Source organism: Musca autumnalis, unplaced genomic scaffold, assembly GCF_047663935.1.
Source record: "Musca autumnalis isolate F117 unplaced genomic scaffold, ASM4766393v1 scaffold_1, whole genome shotgun sequence".
In the NCBI taxonomy this organism is placed as follows: domain Eukaryota; kingdom Metazoa; phylum Arthropoda; class Insecta; order Diptera; family Muscidae; genus Musca; species Musca autumnalis.
In genome coordinates, this window is record NW_027411644.1 from 146,133,044 (window position 1) to 146,152,671 (window position 19,628).

At 33.8% G+C, this 19,628-nt stretch overlaps 1 protein-coding gene across 1 annotated transcript in view; it reads left to right on the plus strand.

Moving 5' to 3' along the window:
* The first annotated feature begins 954 nt into the window (after positions 1–954).
* LOC141388752 (uncharacterized) overlaps positions 955–19,628 on the plus strand; it is a 99,968-nt gene continuing 81,294 nt past the window's right edge. The window contains exons 1-3 of the mRNA XM_073958987.1: positions 955–969; positions 5,113–5,259; positions 8,581–8,654. Of these exons, the coding sequence (XP_073815088.1) occupies positions 955–969; positions 5,113–5,259; positions 8,581–8,654 (236 nt within the window). The remainder of the gene's footprint in view (positions 970–5,112; positions 5,260–8,580; positions 8,655–19,628) is intronic.

Below are 19,628 nucleotides of genomic sequence, written 5' to 3' on the forward strand. Positions count from 1 at the left end.
TTCAATTATAAAATGTATTGGGCATTTAATTCACTAAAAAGCGCAATTTCTTTAAGAAAACACAAAACACTGATTTATTCACTCACTTTACCGTCTTGACTCTACAAAGGCAACTAAAACACTGAAGAAAGAAAAAAAATATAATTCATATCATTTCTTCTTTTCTTCGTCGCCTGCTAAGTTGGTTAACAACAACAAAACAAGAAACACACGAGTTTGACGCATACATGCCACCCCCTTCTTCGCTTTTACGTCTTCTATTATACAATACATACAACTCTTTATTATAAAACAGCATTCCACAGCCGCGAGAGCACTGGTATTACTCTCGTTGACAAACATCCTCTCTCCACCCATCAAAAAAATGTTCTAACATAAAAAATATGTTTTACCCAAACATATCAAATTGAGATATGTTACAAAATGTTGCAAACATATATTTGTTTGCATCCGGTCCCAAACATATATTTGTTTGGATCCAAACATATTTCTAACATAAATTTTTCTGCGTGTACGGATTGACGTACGACTGTCTGTTGCGTTGCTTACAGTGACCTGAAAATAAAGTTGTCCTAAACTGGGTTTAGCTCTTAAAACATTTCGTGCTATCATTGTTCACAACTTTTGACGTGGATTATCATGACAAGAGTGCATCGATGAAATTAAAAATTTGTATGGCGATGAAGCTCCATCCTATAGCACTGTGTAAAACTGGGTAAATAAATTCCATCGTGGCCAACCGTTTAGAACCGTTTAGAATTTCTCTCTGAGACAAAGTTCTAGCTATTGTCAAATACATTAAAATTGTCAGCACATAAAGTCAACAAAACTTCATCTTTAACTCAAGGTATATTTTTATATAATTTTTTCTTTTTTCTTTCAAAATTTGCAGAAACAACAAACTACAAAAATTTACCTAAGATTTCAGAAAACAACCCATCGATTATACACAGGATGTATAACACTGTGGTAATATAGATGGGTCCCTTGTCTTGTCTACGTTAGAATTCGTCATTGTACAAAGAGTAGCCACAGCAGTTCTGAATGCAATGCTGGACCTCCGGCTTTCGGGACTCAACATTTAATGTCAGGTAGCACGCAGTGCTCTAAGGCTGCATGAACAAAATCTTTGTCGCAACAGTACCTATGGGCATGGATGTATCCTAAGTAAGGAATTTAGCGTTTATATATGAGTTTTTTGAAGTTGTGGATGTTGTTATCACAAGCAAATATGACTGGTACCGAAGTAACCCTCCTAGGGTTTGGTATTCTATACAGACGGTTCAAAGATGGAAGAAGATACCGGAGCTGGCCTCTACTGTGAAAGGCTAGCTATTTAACACTCATACACTGCTTTCACGTGTGTTAACTTATATTTTTATAGAATACCTACAAACCTTCTGCTAGAATTCTACAAGTATTCTGCTAGAAGACCTCCTGGTCTTCTCATTTTATCTTTTATGAGAGGACCTATTTGACTACCATGAAATACATTGTTGTGTGCTATATGAAATACTACTGATCATCAATATGAAGACCAACATGTCTTCTACATATGTCATAAGATATTCCATGTCTGTGTGCTGGCTGGTGTTCTCGATAAATCTCAAATATTTTCATAAAATTTTCTTTTCTACTCTTTCGGAAATAATTCCACAAAAGTTCAAAATGCATATAAATTTACAAGTTTTGTCATTTTAAAAGTGCACAAAGTCCCGGTCCACACTAGCGTGAATTTAATTAAACAATTTCATAAAATTATGTGTTTCTAGATCGGAAATAAAACTTTCTGATTGTTTCACATGAATATTGAAATTATATGCTTTTCCAAAAAAATGCAAAATTTCATGTCAAATTTTCATTGAAATTACTCTAGTGTGGACCGGGACATAGTAGAGTAAAATCATGAAAATGCAGTAGTGGGGAATTCAATCTAAGAACGCCTTATTGCATGAAATTCACGCTAGTGTGAACCGGGACTAAACAATCCAAAGATTTGGTCCTCATATCTCATAATCCCGAAGACCTGCCTACTTCAGAACCTGTTATACAACATTTTGATGGAATGCAGCGGAATCACTGGACATGTTGACCTTTCCTTGCATTTTAAATTATCGACATTGCCTTTATTCACCATCCATCATGACAAGTTATTCAAATTTATTAGGTAGAGAACCTCCTTGCGGAGCTTTCCAACATAGCACAGTGCGAAATATGGGAAGTTTAGTGGAACTTTAAGGAATTTTGAAAGTACATAAAATTAATTAAATTTTAATTGAATTCGTTAGCTAAGTACTCCACTGCAAATGACCCATACTCAGTTTGGCGATTTACTGCGCGAAACGACTTAAAAATGCACTTAAAGTTGCACTTTTTTCTAAGAAATATAATTTGGATTCATTAAAAAAATAGCGTGGGGCGGACAAATGGTAAGTCAGTATGCCATGATTTATTTTTCTTAATATTTTACAAAACAATTATAATATTGTACTCTTTAAACAAATGCAAAAACTCTTATTGTTTTCGTGCAATTTTAATCGGAAAGAAGTGCTTTTTTGAAGTTTTCAAAATTATTTTTTTATTTTCCGTGGATATTTCAAAAGTGAGTCCCGTACATTTTAAGATATATATGATCTATAAGATTGGGGTCTCCTCTGTTCGCAAAGCCATAAAACAGCTGCGGTATCGTGCGGTCTTCGGAGAAATTCAAGTTTTTTAAAATGACTTCGGAAATTTCATTTAATTGCATTTTCCAAAGTGGAAGGTAAACGCGGCGATGAACGCCGTTGTTGACTGTGTTTTGAAGAAATGGACTCACGAATTTTAACAAATAATGATTTCTGTTAAATTAAGAATCCTCTCGCAATTTTTTATAGTTTTGACCTGTAAATGTTGGTGATTTATATATAGTGCAACATTTTTGAATGCTGTGGTGCAAATACTAATATACGTTAAAAATTGTAATGCATCCAACCTGAACTTGATCTGAGAGACATTATTAATAAAATTAATGGTACAGACCTGCTAAATAGTCCAATAAACTTTATAGATACAAATGAAAACAAAAAATTATTGACATTTTACTCCTTAATGGATGTGCAGGGTTGTGAGGCTTCACCCAGAAGTGGATCTATGTTGACAGCTTTTATTTGGGGAGGATTTTTATTCGCTAACATCTTAAAATTTACATTTGCATCAAAATCTGTTGCAATTTTTGTCTTCAACATTTAAAATACCTAATATGAGGGAACCCGTCATATGGGGGCTATACCAAAAACGCGTACCTACGATGTTAATATTTCGCACAGAGGTTTTCTATCTACGAAGAACATAAAATGCCAAAATACAACCAAATACGTTGGAAAATGCGTCTGTAACATTTAAAATATGTCCCATCGATCGGTACCGTTCAATGGGGTCTATACCAGAACGCGAACCTATATTGAAAATATGTTGTATATAAGTTTTCTATCCGCTGAAAACTCAATATACCAATTTGCAGCAAAATCGATTCAAAAATGAATGTAAAACGTAAAAACGACAGCCGCCGTTACATGAACGCTAAGGGAAACCGCGGGCCTATGTGGCCCAATTTGAGCCCCACACTATCCACTAATATAAGAAACATTTTTGCAAAATTTTGGGAATCTACGCCCTTTACTTTAAAAGTTATTAGTAAAGTTCCACTAAAGTGCTCATATTTCGCACTGTGCATAGGTCCAATTTTTTATATTCCATTCATTTTGACATATATTGAAAGCTCAATTTCAATTATCTCTCATATTTTTACAAACAAATGTATGTATGTATGTCCCAGTTGTTTGGGTAACTAGGGAATAACTAGCAATTTTGCTGGCTACTGGTAAACACACCTAGTTACCACCCAATCTACTCGCAATGCTATAGACTGATGAATTTAACATCGGGATGTCATAGGAAGGGGTCTATTGTCCCCTTACTGCATTACCAGTAACCACCCGATTCGATCGTCGTGTGAAAGGCAATTGTCTCCTCAGTTCATTACCAGTAACCAGTCAATTCGGTAGTCAGAAATGATAGTCAAAATTACCAGTAAGTTGAAGTCAGATAAATGGGTAAAGGCATATATGCACAAGATACACTTTATTATATTACATGGAGTGCAAACATTTTAGAAAGGACAATATAATCGTGTTTACATTTTGATATGATAGGTTCATCTTGATTCTTGATACTGGAACTTGTGTGTGACTACTCGATTTATGCTTATTTGGCCCTTGGAATGATTTTTTTGTGTGTCCTTCAAATCATTCAAAAGTTCCTGAAAGAAAATGTATCGATAATGAATTGTGTGGAGATATGTATCAATACTTACCACAGATATATTATAAATATTCTTCTTAAATTATTCATCCTTTCTGTGATTTAGCTCATAACACGTTCTTGTTTTTCATCTTACATTTTTTGCACAATAAACGTATCACAATATTAATTATGAATAATTATGAATAAACAAAACGACAGAATATTTTTTCTATTTTGCTAAAAAAATAATGTTTAAAAAGATTACAAGAAACATTATCGATTACACTATCCATGGGTAGTCTATAAAATAGTCAATATATTACATGCCGCATTACCTGTAACTAGTGAATTGACATGATAGGCAGATAAGTCTATTTCCAATGACAAAATCAGGCCATAGGCTATTTTGTGTGCCATTTTTGGGTGTAATGTAACTAGGATCAATGAGTAACTAGTTACATAACTATGTCAAAGTAGACTATTGCAATTTATTGAACAACTGGGGTATTAGACCAACGACAAATGTATGTATGTATTAGTAAATGAGGGTTGTATTTTAAGACAAATGTTCTTGTGTAAACGCTTAGTACATAAAATATAATTGCCTTTGATGATATGATGAATTCGATAAAATTCGTCAAACAACTAGGAATGAAAAAAAAATAATTTTGTGTAACTTTACACTGAGGGAAAAAACAAGTTGCGAAAACTACCACGTATTTGTACAGGTTTGTGCTCAATTTTACCACGCGTGTTACAAGGTAATTTTTTTGACCAAATTGAGCACAAACATGTACAAATTGACAACGATACGTGGCCAATTTTTAGTATCTGATAACGACTGTGCTCAACTTGAGCACCGATGTGCTCGAATCGAGCACGGCACGTGGTCAATTTTTATATTTGACAACGACTGTGCTCAGCTTGAGCACCGATGTGCTCGAATCGAGCACGGCTCGTGGTCAATTCGTAATCGTATGTATTCGGATGCATTTTTATTATTATTTTCGTGTTGCTGAAAGTGAAAGGACGCGTTGCAAAATAAAATTTATTAAAAATGAAATATATTCAAGAAAATTATACAGCATATAGCAAAATATCATTGCTGAGTTAGTGGAGATCAATGTTGATATTATGATGGTCAGCGATACATGCCTTCCAAGCACGCACGTTACAGAAGACAGTGACGACGATAATAAGCTTAGGGAATTCATTAGAGTATTTATGCCTTTTATGGAGTCGTTTTATGAATACTTAAAAGGTAATTGGTACTTTACACGATATGTTTTTTTACATGTGGGTGGCCACTTTTTATATACAAAATGTATACGCGAAGTGACAACACATATGTAAAATAACATATCGTGTAAAACACCAATAAGTAAATAAAAATAAAATGTTCCGCCGTATACGAAATATGATAGTGGAATTTGCACTGTGTTAACTTTTTCAATCTTTTAGCGTCACAAATAATATTTCGAAGTTTGCCGTACTTAAAAAAAGAAGATTTAAGGGAAGCAGTGCCACTACTAGCACCGTGTGTGAAGTGCAGGAAAAAACTCTTTGCTTGGAAAAAGAGAGGTATGAATTATTGATATTGCTGTGTATATCTCAGTATTTATATTACCATAATAATAGCTCGGAATCGATGATGAAACTATGTCACTTTCATTCAAAATAGATGAATGAACGAAATGAGACACGTGCCAGCATTCCCGGCACTCCTGGTTCCAACTTATCAAAAGCCGGAGGAATTCTTTCAGATTAAAATTGTAAATATAAGATACGTCGTAAATATAGTTTTTAATGTTTTTAATGTAGGACCTACAAGTTCCGAAGCATGTCACACTTTACCTAATATTTCCAGTCAAGAGTTTCTCGAAATTTCCCGAAAGCTTCCTTAATAGGAGGATATGACGATTGGGATCAGTCCGTGAAAAATGGAAAATATCTTTCAACACACGACGCAAGGGCGTCAGAGTTAGTGAGTATTCATAAAAAAAAACTTATTTGGAGAAAAAGTCAATGTTTTTTTTTCAAAGTGAATATTTTAGCTTCTATAAGGGCTATACCGAAAGCAAACAATGGTGTCAATCTGACACAATCCGTGCTCAATTCGACCACATTTTTGGTCGAAACCGTTGCCAAAATCTCGTTGTCGAATTGACCACGGGTGCTCAATTCGAGCATAAATGTAATTGCCTTTTTTAAGGTTTTTTATCTTTAAGTTAATATAGATTGTGTCTATATTGTTGAACCAGTTTTAGCATTTTTTATAGGCATATATGAAAATACATTGATTTCGAAAGTGCGACACTAAATACTTTGGTTCAGGGGGCCTGTTCAGTAACTTTTTAGCAACGTTACTCATTGTTTATTTTACATCAATTTAATTTGTTTGTTTTATAGTTGTTAAAAAAAAACAACTAAATTTAACTTTTCAAGCGATAAAAGCTACTGAGTTACTATGCAGGTAGTCTTAAGCCATCTATCTGATGTTTAAGTCAGGGTAGCAACAGAAATAATTTTTTATCACTAAATGATGGACATTTCGTTATTTTTAATCAACCCGTTGTTCTTTCCTAAACGGAGTTTTGATCAATGAGAAGCTTCTGCACAGGGGCCCCAACTATTGCCTTTGCATAAACTTGTTGGTACATATCTTCTTCTTTATATATAAAGTCGAAAATTTTTTGTACGTTTGTTTGTTTGAAGTTTATGGATCTTCCTGAAATTTTCAAAGTATATCACTAGATGGCCTGAAAGTGACATAGGCTATAAAAATTTCTGAAATTCCGCGTTGATCCGGAGTTAGAGCATCAAAATCGGAGGTACCTCCAAAAAATTTAAATTTTTTATGCAAATATCTATAGAATGGTAACAGATAATGTCTCGAAATTTTGGATGTGTGAAGGAATTTGGTCTAGAAATAAATTTGCCAAGTTATATTGAATTCGGTTCAGATTTGGATATATGTAGCTCCCATAGGTTTTTTCGTCCAATTTCATGTATATGATGCACCATATTAACTGTATATACAATTTTTGATGATTTATGCTAAACTCCTAGGCTCGTTGATTTTTAGAGCTATCAATTTGAAAATTTGACACAAGATAAAGTAGAAGTCGTAGAAAAAATAAAAATTGCTAACACAAAAAACCCATTTTTGTGTTATGCCACTTTTTGAGTAAATGAGCGATATGTACATAAATATATAAACTAAAATTTTTATAAGGTTGGATAGTAATGGTCGAGAGTATAAATATTATATCCAAGGTTTATATAAGGATAATCAAAAATCTCTTATGGTTATTGTCAATGGTAGTCCAACTTTCCAAACTGTGTAGAACTTCGGTAACTTTTATCGAGAGAAAATTAAATTTAAAACAAAAAAAATGAACAATGAACTTTTGTAACTTTTAACAGGATTAGTTGTAACTACCGAATTTTGCGTATGTAATGATAAACGGCTGCCATTTTTTTGCCGAGAACATAGTATTTAAGCTACCCACCTTAATATACAAACAATTATTAAGTACAGTGCTTTGTTTATCTGGTGGAATAGAATAAGGATATGGTCTAATCCTTGGCAACGGCATTCACTTGCATTTCGTTTTGCCAGAAAATTTTAAGTGGCACTGAGCGAAGTAGAGCGAGAAATTAGACATAGATACTGCTGAAGCCCAGAGTTTATGGTAGCACAACCAACGTATGTTTATACCCTCTTGGGTACAAGCCCAAGTATTCTTATTCCAACTTTGAAAGTTTTTGGGATCATTTGTTCTGTGAATCAGTAGCTTTGGAATTTGTTCCTTGTGGCCTGTTTTAATGCTATTCCATGCATGTACACATTTGTGCCTCTTAAGTTTCATTATACCTTTGAGTATTTCACTCCTACTTGTTGGTTCGAAATATATGCATGTATGTTACTTTTCATTTAGATAGCTACTACTGTATGTATGTGTGTGAAATATCCTTTGTTTCCATACGACTATTAACAGTATTCCATAGAATTGTTTTGCTGATACTGAGGTGTAAAATATGTTTGGTAGTTCTTTACAGCTTATTTCCTTTGCTACATATGGCTTTCATTTGTTGCCATTGAGGTGGTGTCGGGTATGGTTGGCATGATTGTAAGTCAGTTTGTGTATTTTGTGTACTTTCCATCTAAAGATTTTTGCAAGGCATCCTGGGAAGGTTAGTTGGAGTCGATACCTTTCGTTCTGCTAACGTTGCATTGTCTGAGGACATTTCATGATTGTATTTTCACAATAAACAAGTTGTTATCATTTTTAGTCAACTGAGGTTACACAAGACGCCCAACATCTGCAAGGAATACTAATGGCACAATGCAGCAGTCTTCAGCCGAAGTATTCCATTCGGAATTGAATATGTGTAACTACTAGATATATGATGGCGGTGATTATTTTGGCAAGTAACAACATCTGTTGATTGCGTTGACAACATCACCTTATTTTGGTTGGCCGTTAATTACTGCAAACACACAATTTGGAAGGGTAAAGGAGTTGGGGCTATAACGGTTTCTACAGACAACTTTTCATTTGCGGTTGGATTTGTGAGCTAATAATTGATGGTAAAAGGGATAAGGTGTTGTTTTTCAAATGTTTTAAAATTTCAATCGGGTTTGAATTTGAAGTTAAAGGGAAATTTACTATTGACCTTTACAGCCTAGGATAAGCCCTGCCTTGGGTTAACTGCAAACAGTCGCCCTTATGTGTTTGTTATGTATAAACCGGTACATGTTTCAACACGTGTACCTTGCTTATGGAGCATCCAGTTGTTGTTGTTTGAGCCCTTGTAAACTAGTGTGGGACTTTCGAAATAGTAATGTCCTTGCAAAAGCGTCAGCGCGAATAAATAATTTTACTGTAAGCGTAGTTTTGGATGGATTTGTAGCTCGATCAACAGCTGTCTCATTCATGAAATATACATGCTGACAATTTTCAAGATGGACAGCTGTATCACGTTCATAAATTAGGCATTATTTCTATTACAAATCAGCGGAAAACAGAATCAACGTTTGAACAAAGTTTTGCGTCGTTTTGGTCCTCTTTACACTTTTGGGTGTCGGCGCCGTGACATTTCAAATTATCGGGATCGTACTGTATTCCAAAATGTGGACTGGATCGCGCTGTTCTACTTATTGAAATGAATGCTTATAGCGGTTAGAATTAATAAATTAAATTACAAAATAAACAAGTAAAAGAGTATCAGTCGGATTTACCGAGAGAGATATACCTTCAGCCTATATGAGTTGAAACTTTTATCTACGGGCAGATCAAATTTATTTAGGGTCTTTTTACAATTTTGTGGCCCTTTTTGGACCTTTAAACATCTCGACAAAAATTTGGATTAGGACTAGAGTTCAAAAGTGTTGCGGAATAGGTACTTAAGGGAATGGACCGACTTAGTACATTATGGAAGTGGATCTTATTTTGGGAGTTATATCTTTCCGATATATATCGCGCCCATTAGTTTGGACAAAATATGACGAAGGCCAAATTTTGGACCAAATCGATTGATTCGAGAGTTATCGTGCTCTCCAGCAACTACATATGGTGTCATAGGTTTTTAACCTTTGGGGCTGTATTCTAAAGAAGTATGGACTTGCTCCTAAAAAAATTTACCGTCGTAATTGAGGTAGTTTCAAAAAATGAAAGTGATTCGAGAGCAGGTCTTAAAGTGAACTTATCCGAAATTTTGTGTGGGAGGTACACGAAAGAGTGGACAAATACAGTCCATATTTGAACCTGATCTATAGACATCAGATTTTGCATATTTTTTTAATAATAAAGATACGAAGATTCTGATTGGACCAAAGTTCGTTTCAAAGAAATCTAAATTCAATGACAGGGTCATATTTTGTATTTTTTTGCATATTTGCATATTTTGCATATGCACAAAATATGCCAAAAATATGCAAAATATGCAAAAAATATGCAAAATATGCAAACTGTTTTGGCCGAAAATCGTCATAAAAGTCGTAAAATTGACAATTAAAGTTGGAAAAAATCATCAAAAAACTACAAAGTGTCCTAAATTAAGATTGTTGGCCGTTTAACGTTGCTTTTTTAGCAGATTATTATGCTATTGAGACCCCTTACCACAGTGTGGATATAAAAATATGGTTATATCGGCCTTTTTGTAGAAAATTTACTTATGTTGAAACTGAGGGGTATGGGGTATAACCATAACTTTTGAACGCATTTAGGTAAAATAAACTGTTTTAGCACGATTCACCGATGGATTTCTTAAAATTATAATTTGAGCGGAAGCTGTGGTCATATTAATGTAAAAAATAGGAAAAAATCGTTTAAGGAAACGAGTTTTTTTAAGTCAATTTTCAATTAGTGGCTTTACAATACAATGTAGAGTATAATGTTCAAAGAAGAAGTTAAACAATACACTTCAGAGATGAAGTTTCTAATGCATGATTTTTTAATATAACCAGTGCATCGATCTCAAACGGATGTTGACATTTTGAAGACTGAAAAATTGGGTTTTTTGAATTTTTGCTCTAATCGGGACGCGCAACTGTACTCTTTTAAAAACTGATTATGAGATTGTTGTACTCGCGATTACGCATTTTTTGATGTATAACTCGGGCGTGTAGCCTTCAAATGTTCACAACAATCTCAGCTTAAAGTCGAAATTTTTGTGCGTAAATTTTTATAAAAAACCTGTTTTTTTGATTCAAAATTTGCAACTGCCATTAAATTGTTTTTTTACGTTCTGAATCTAATAAGCCATGACGCGTCCAAATCCGTCCACTAGATCGGCGGATATGATACCCCTCAAATTTCGAAAATTTGCAAAAAATCGGATGCGCATACAATGTAAATGAACTTCGTGAAAATTATGACCATCTAACTGTATTTTGCGCCCTTATAATATCGTGTGTGTGTAAATTGCCGAAAATCATCGGCACCGCCGTGTCAAAGAAGAACACATTTGCCTTATATGCAACAGACGCTACATCGTGGCCGCCAAACTGTACACCAAATAAAAGGGATGGATTCGCTGTCTTGGAAAATCGGATGCGCATTATGTCATTTTCACTATTACGCGGTTTATATTCGTTTCAAATGTTGTAATATTCAATATGACATTATTTTAATGTTATGCCACAATTGGAATTCCTTGTGATTTAATATAATGTTCGCCAATAGGAAAACTATAAGCGAAAATTTTGTTGTAACGGAATATCTTCATTATTGCGTGAAATTTGGACGAAAATTACGAAGAACTCACACATTTTTTCTTCAACCTTTCCTATAAAACCATAAAAAAATAAAGTTAGAATAACATAATTTTTATTTTTTTCGTCATATTTTCTTTGTATTTTTGCAAATAACATTAATCCAAACTTCACGACTTAGGTTTCATTTTATTCCTCACAATGTCTGGATGCTGCTATAATTTTTTTTATATATTTTTTTTTGTAAGTATAAGCGCTATTGTTTCAAAAATATGTTTGTAAATACGTGAAATTATTTAACAAATTTAATTTTTCGCGAATCCATTGAAACTTTTCGAATATTTTTTTGCATCAGCGCAAAGGGTGCGAATTTAGTTAACGATAATAGGATATAAGAGCTTATTATATTAAGCCGCGATTTTTTAGAATTAGAATTCTAATTAGCATAATTAAAACGGTCATATCTTTTGCGCGCAACGATCAAAATTGGTAACGAACACAGATTTGGAATGACGATTTTTTCTTAGTCTATGTACCAAAAATCATAGATTTAGCATCACATTTTTTTTTGATTTTTTTGAAATGGAAAAGAAAGATTTTAGACATTTTTCCTGATATGTATATTTTAAAACCAAACCAGTGGGAAAGATTTGGTTTTGTTTGCAAGTGAAGTTGCTAGAGTTTAGGTAGTGCCAAAGAAATTCTCGATCAGAGTGTTTCTTTGCGTACGTATGTATCTATTTGAGCTAGCAATTGACACTTGGGTATAAAAAGTTTCTTGTTGAAAAACAAGAAACAAGGGAACTGATTAAGATCTGTGGCGAGATCTGAAACTATAGTATTCCCTGCCATATCCCTTGGTAAACATCGCCAATTTTTTACCACTAATAAATTGAAGTTGTTTTAATAAAATATTAAAACAACGACTATGGGATTAAGCCTGACTATTTTGAAAAACAAAATTAAAGTGTTTTATTTATAAATGCACTTAAAACTAGAAAATAATTTTTAATGATGAAATCTCTCAAATAAAACGCTTGCATATGAATTAAAAATTGTGGCAATATTAAACGGCAAGCGTTTTATTTGAGAGAATCCATCATTAAAAATTATTTTCTAGTTTTAAGTGCATTTATAAAGAAACCATTGTTTTGTTTTAATTATTTTTTTTTATTTCTACCCATATTATCAATTTTTGGGAATGAAAACAAATGTCTTTTACATGTTGTTCATATTTAAATTTATTTAAGGAACTGACATAATTTAGTTTTGGAGTCATCTGGGTAAAGATGGTGATGAACTCGACTCATTGCTCTGCTATGTCGTTCACAACTTTCAAGTTGTTCACCATCCTTTACCCCTCCTGGTAATTGATGTTCTGTGGCCAAGTTGCAGGATCTTTTTCAAGAAATTCGGAGTTAATGCTTAGTCTCTTAAACAGCAAGTAAGTATCCCTTGTAATTACGTCTGGTAGACTTTTTCTAGGAATTTCGGCAGTTGTTCTTTTGTTAGTTTGTTTTTTTTTCCATCTTATTCTGCTTGCTTTGTTAAAATTTATGCCGCATTTGGCTCTTTACGAAGGTTTGAACTATCAGATCAAACAATGCCAGGCCAACAAGTTCAGGACACTATTTTTTGTATTAAACTCAATCTATTGTCTCTAATCCTTTTCAACCTACTGAATATGTTTACCCAATCTATCCTATATTATATCTATATAAAAATTATCTTGTTCATTATACGTTTTGTAAAATAAATAACTCACACTCTCATTTATAACACTCAGTTATTGTCGTTTGATACAAAATAAATAAACAAAGTTAAAAAACTCTCTGGGGGTGTTAAACCAGGCTCGAAAGATGAAAACACAAAGTGCTTCTACGGACATTTGTTCTTGGGAAGTCAGCTGGGAAGTAGTTTTAAAACATTCTCGCCTATTCTTACAGAAATCGCGTGAATATGTTTGGTTGATATCCGGATGTGCTGCCAAACTTGCAGTCAAAAATCCCTCTCAACAATACTTCTAATAAGTCTGTACGCAGGTACAAAAGCTCTCGACCTAACATCTGCTCAAGCTGGTAAGACCCCATTATTCGAGGCATTCGTACACTGCTAAGTCTTGTTTCTCCCCTGAGCCACTCTCAGTTTCAGAAACGCCAAGGAGTTGTTCTTTACCCTATACCAGATGATACCAGAACAGCAACCCGTTCTTTCTGCTCTGTTTAACCCTTCCTTGAAGTTGTTGCAAGTATTTTTCATTGTTTATTCTCCGGAATAAACAGATAAAGCTTCTAAAGATCTTATATTTGTTGGGGTCCTCTCCGAGAGTTTCTACTGTAGATAAAATGATACGACTAACGTTCCTATAGGACACTTTACAGGGGTCCAGCAGCAATGACAATTTCATGATTAGGAGTTCTTGTTGAAGCCGCGCTTGATTATTTTCGGGACAGATGGTTCTTCAGATTCTACAAAGCGTTTAGCATCAAAACAAGACCTAGACCTCATTGAAAATCTATTGAAATACGAAAACATAGACAAACATGTGTCAGAAAAAGGAAATAACAAAATGATAAATCACCTGTGGTATATTAGTCCTGAACTTGTTGGCTTGGCATTGTTTGATCCGGCAGTGCAAAACGCCGTAAAGAGTCAAATGGCGACAAAAATCTTAACAAAGCGAAAATGGAAACTTCTCCGGAAATATTCTACCCAAACTTGCAAAAGAACAACTGTTCGAAATTCCTTAAAAAGGTCACATTAACTCCGAGTCGAGCTCACCACAGATTACAACCAATTAATTACAAAGGACGAACAACTACAATAATGCGTTCTCCAAGTAGTCGGCTGTACCCAGATAGCCTCCATTTTCGCCCTAAGGCGAACGTAGTCACGTTAATCGGGACACTGGCTCTCTATCTCGAATTCAGTAATACTTACGCACTTTGTTTTTGAACATAAAATGGCCTTTAATTTAATGCATAATACGGGCAAATAGCTTTAACCGTTCCACAGATATGGGTCGCCGAGAGAGACGAGATTTTCATAACTTCGAGGCCCCAGTAGCACATGTTAAATTATTCCAATTGTACTCAATTGGCAATCTTAATCTTAAATCTATCTAAAATCTAATCTAAGTAAACAGTTTAGGCGGCACCCCCCGCCTAAAAAAACCGACATCGATTTCTTCCCTTTGAGTTAAAACCAGCCTAAAGCTACAAATTAAGACAAAGAAAATATTAAATTTACATAAAATGATTGATATTTTATCAAATTTTATATTTTTGCATAGTTTAACAATAAAAAGTAGTATTACAATACCATATACCCTACACCACACTATCGTAATAGATATCAATAACATAATAATCTGCTAAAAAATCGCCAATAGACACTTTAAAGTTTTTTTGGTGATTTTTTCCAACTTTAATTGTAAATTTTTAGACTTTTATGACGATTTTCGCCCAAAAACTGTTTGCATATTTTTTGCATATTCTGTATATTTTTTGCATAGTTTGCATATTTTTTAGCATATTTTTTGCATATTTTTGATATGACCCCAAATATCGAAAAATTTGCCTTTAAAACGCCTAGATCCAAAATTTGAGTCCAATCGGATAAGAAATAAAAAACATGCAAAAATCCGATGTCTACTGATCCGATACCAAATCGGTCACTTCCTTCAAGAGTTATTGTGCTCACAATTTTTCCGAATTTTCTTGAACTTTTGTGGGATAGGTACCTGAAGGAGTGGATCGGAACTATGTTTGAACTTAAACTAAGTTTAAACAAACTATTTCGAAAGTCAAATCGGCTGATCCGTTCGAGAGTTATCTTGCGCTCCAACCACTACACACGGTGCCTCAGGAAGTATGGACTTACACCTGATGAAACTTGTACCGTCGTATGTGGGGCAGTGAATACATATTGTTACAACTAAAATCAAAGCGATTCGCGAGGAGGTCCTGAACGTGCGCCCAAATATTGCGAACATTTTCGAAATTTGGGGGGGAGGTACCGGAAAGAGTGAACCTATATAACACATCTTCGAACTTAAACTAAGTTTGGACGAAATATTACGAAAGCCAAATTTTGGACCAAATCAGTTAATCCGTTCGGGAGTTATCGTGCGCTCCAGCCAGACAGACAGACGGACATGACTAAATCAACTCCAAATTGTTTGAAACGGATTTCATCCAAACATACTTGTGGTCTAAAACCATTATTTCGATCAGGCACATTTTGCCCGTATGAAAGTGTAAATGAGAAAAATCAAAACATTTTTTGAAGAGACATGAACGATTTTTTGTACATGGATTAAGAAAAAATTCCCCTTCTCAAATCTGTTCGAGATATTAATTTTGGTTATTGCGCGCAATAGTTATGGACGTTTCAATTCTGATTATTAGAAAAAATCTTATAAAAACGCTATTCGTTATATTGAGAAACATTGTTAATTTATGGCTTCCTACATACTGTATGTTTACTGACGTCCAATAACTTTAGTGAGAAAGTCGTAAATTTTCGCGGAAAATTAAGGTGGCTTGCAATTTGTTTTAATAAAATTCAGGCTGTTTATGCATCTTAAAAATATGCACATAATTGAAACATCGCGAAGATTCAAATGAAACCAAAACTAAACAAATTTGTTTAGCGGTTTGCATATTATAGCAAAAACAAAAGTAAATATTGAGGAAATTTATAAAATTTGTGTAAGAGAAAATATTGTTACAGTGTTTTATTTATTATGTATTGTTATGTATTTTTAACACAGTTGCAGTTGACCAATCGAACCGAAACTTTGCACACTTTTCAGATTTAGATGACAATACATGAATATGGAATCAAAACCAATATTGATCCATTTTTATAGTGCTTTAACGGTGTTTTATTTAAATTGCATTTCAAATCTGGTAACTCAATTTTGACACAGTTGCACTTGACCAATCGGACTAAAACTTTGCACACTTTTCAGATTTGGATGACAATACATGAATATGAAATCAATCAAAAACCAATATTGGTCTATTTTTACCATTTTTATAGTGTTTTAATGGTGTTTTATTTAACTTGCTTTTCAAACTGGTAACTCATTTTCCACACAGTTGCAGTTGACCAATCGAAATGAAACTTTGCACACTTTTCAGATTTGGATGACAATACATAAATATGAAACCAAATCCAATATGGGTCCATTTTTCCTATAGCCCCCATATAGAGGTACCACCCGATTTAGTTTAAATCTAGTAACTCATTTTTAACGCAGTTGCAGTTGACCAATCGAACTGAAACTTTGCACACTTCTCTGATTTGGATGACAATACATGAATATGGACCCATTTTTTACTATAGCCCCCATATAGCGGTACCACCCGATTTCAGGTATTTTGAGGATGAAACAAAATCCAACATGGGTCCATTTTTTCCTATGGCCCCCATATAGCGGTACCACCCGATTTCAGGTATTTTGAGGATTTTATCTTCATTTTGAGCCCGAATTAGGTATCATTTGGCATTTGGGATTCCCAATGATACAGACATTTCCCCACCAAAAATTGTGAACATAAATCCAGGTTTTGGTACAGCCCCCATATAGCGTTACCACCCGATTTCAAGTATTATGAGGATTTTATCTTCATTTTTAGGCCGAATTGGCTGTAACATGGCAATGGGGCCCCCCATTGGTACAGAAATTTCCTTACTAAAAATGATGGACATAGATACAGGTTTTGGTATAGCCCCCATATAGCGGTACCAACCGATTTCAAGTGTTTTAAGGATTTTATCTTCATTTTTAACTCGAATAGGCTATAATTTGGAATTTGGGATTCTCAATGGTACTAAAACTTCCCCACCAAAAATTGTGGATATAGGTCCAGGTTTTGGTATAGCCCCCATATAGCGGTATGACCCGATTTCAAGTGTTTTAACGTTCATTTTTAGGCAGAATTGGCTGTAACTTGGCATTTGGGGTCCCCAATGGTACAGAAACTTCTCCACTAAAAATTGTTGACATAGGTTCAGGTTTTGGTATAGCCCCCGATATAGCGGTACCACCGATTTCAAGTGTTTTAAGGATTTTATCTTCATTTTGAGGCAGAATTGTCTGTAGCTTGGAATTTAGAGTTCTCAATGTAACAGAAACTTCCCCACCAAAAATTATGGACATAAGTCCAGGTTTTGGTATAGCCTTTATATAACGGTACCACACGATTTCAGGCATTTTAATGTTTTTGTCTACATTTTCGGCCTAAATTGACTATAATTTTGTTCTCAGTGGTCAAAAAAATTTATTTACTAAAAAGTTAAAAATAAATAATTTAAATAATTAAGTTTCAGTGTTTTGTTTATAAGTGCACTTAAAACTAGAAAATAATTTGTCGCTTAGCCTCTCATGAATGGGGGCAAAATTAAACGGCAAGCGTTTTATTTGAGAGATTCCATCATGAGAATGAATATACTTATTGAGGCTAAGCGACAAATTATTTTCTAGTTTTAGGTGCATTTATAAATAAAACACTGAAACTTAATTTAGGAAAAATAGGTCAGATTTATTCTTCTGTTTTAGTCAAATTTCACGCAAAAAATCCAAATTTTTATTCTAATCGCTTCTCGAATACAGGCTAAAATCTAGCGGAAGATATGGAGAATGTTCAAATAAATATTGGGTTCCTTAAATGGGGTATAATCTTGAAATAAAACTGTATCGGCTAATGTTCATTTTGAAATGCGTGTAAATCGCGAAATCCTCAAAATGCAATTTCGCGATACAACGAATGGTTTTCTTTTCATTTGTATACATTTACCAAGATTTGCTTTGGCGGCTGCGATGTAGCATCGTCTACAGTTTAGTGTGCAAAAAATTGTATAACGCTTATAATTTGCACAAAGTGCATACACTTTTTATGCGCAACCGTCTAGATTCTGTTGATATTTTTAATTTATTTTTTAGAGGTTTGTAAGGACTCTGGGCCAGGATAATTTGGATTTACTTCAAGATTTTTTTATTATGATTTTATTGATTTTTCGCGAAAATGTAAAATAAATTTAGTAAATATTTAAACATCTGCGAATAAATACGGTGTACTGTTAGCGATTAATGCATAAATTTTCTCAAAAAAATAAAAAAGACATTTTGAAATATTTTTTCTTTCACGCAGAATAAAAACCGTTATAATTTTGCTCGCATCGGCCAATTTTGTGAACGCGAACGGATTTGAAATCAAAATTTTTTCTTAATCTCTATACAAAAAATCTTAAATGTGCTCGAAAAAAAATTAAATTTTTTTCAAATGGAAATGCAAAAGAAATTTGGTTTATACCATATACAGTTAGACAAAAAATGTATTGCAAAGGCTAAAATTGCAAAACATTTCATAATAATTGTTCGTTTATGGCAACAAATTATGTAAAAACTATACGTTTTTTTGCAAATCTCTTGTTATTGGTCCTCAAAACATTATTCCGCCAAAATATACAAAATTTATTTGCAAATTATAACAAATACACGGAGGAAAAAAGACCCCCCTAATATATGTCCCAAACTTATTTTGAGGCAAACATAACATGTATTTGGGCCCTGCAAACAAATATGTGTTTTGTGCAAACAAATTATGTATTTGGGTGCAAACAAATTATATGTTTGGGTGCAAACAAATTATATGCTTGGGTGCAAACAAATTATATGCTTGGGTGCAAACAAATTATATGTTTGTGTGCAAACAAATATTTGTTTGGGTGCAAACAAATACAAACCCAAACGCAACAAAACAAACACATGCACCAGTGGGCGCTTACTGAGAGCAAGGGAGCGTAAATTTCAATGTAAAACACATTGAAATGTATACTCACTTGCTCTCAGTAAGCGCTCACTGGATATGTCTACACACATTTATAAATGGTGTTGGTTTATTGAAATGCATACAAATACCAAACAAAAGACACAAACATAGGTACATAAAAAATTCCAAAGAAATACATAACAGACTTTAAATAAAAAAAAACTGAATGAAATAATTTATAAAAAGTCACACTTTTAAAAAGAAAAAACATATATGGTAATATGTATTCAAAAAAGTTTTGCAATCGTTGAAGTTGAGGTTTACCATTTAATAAATCGCGAACT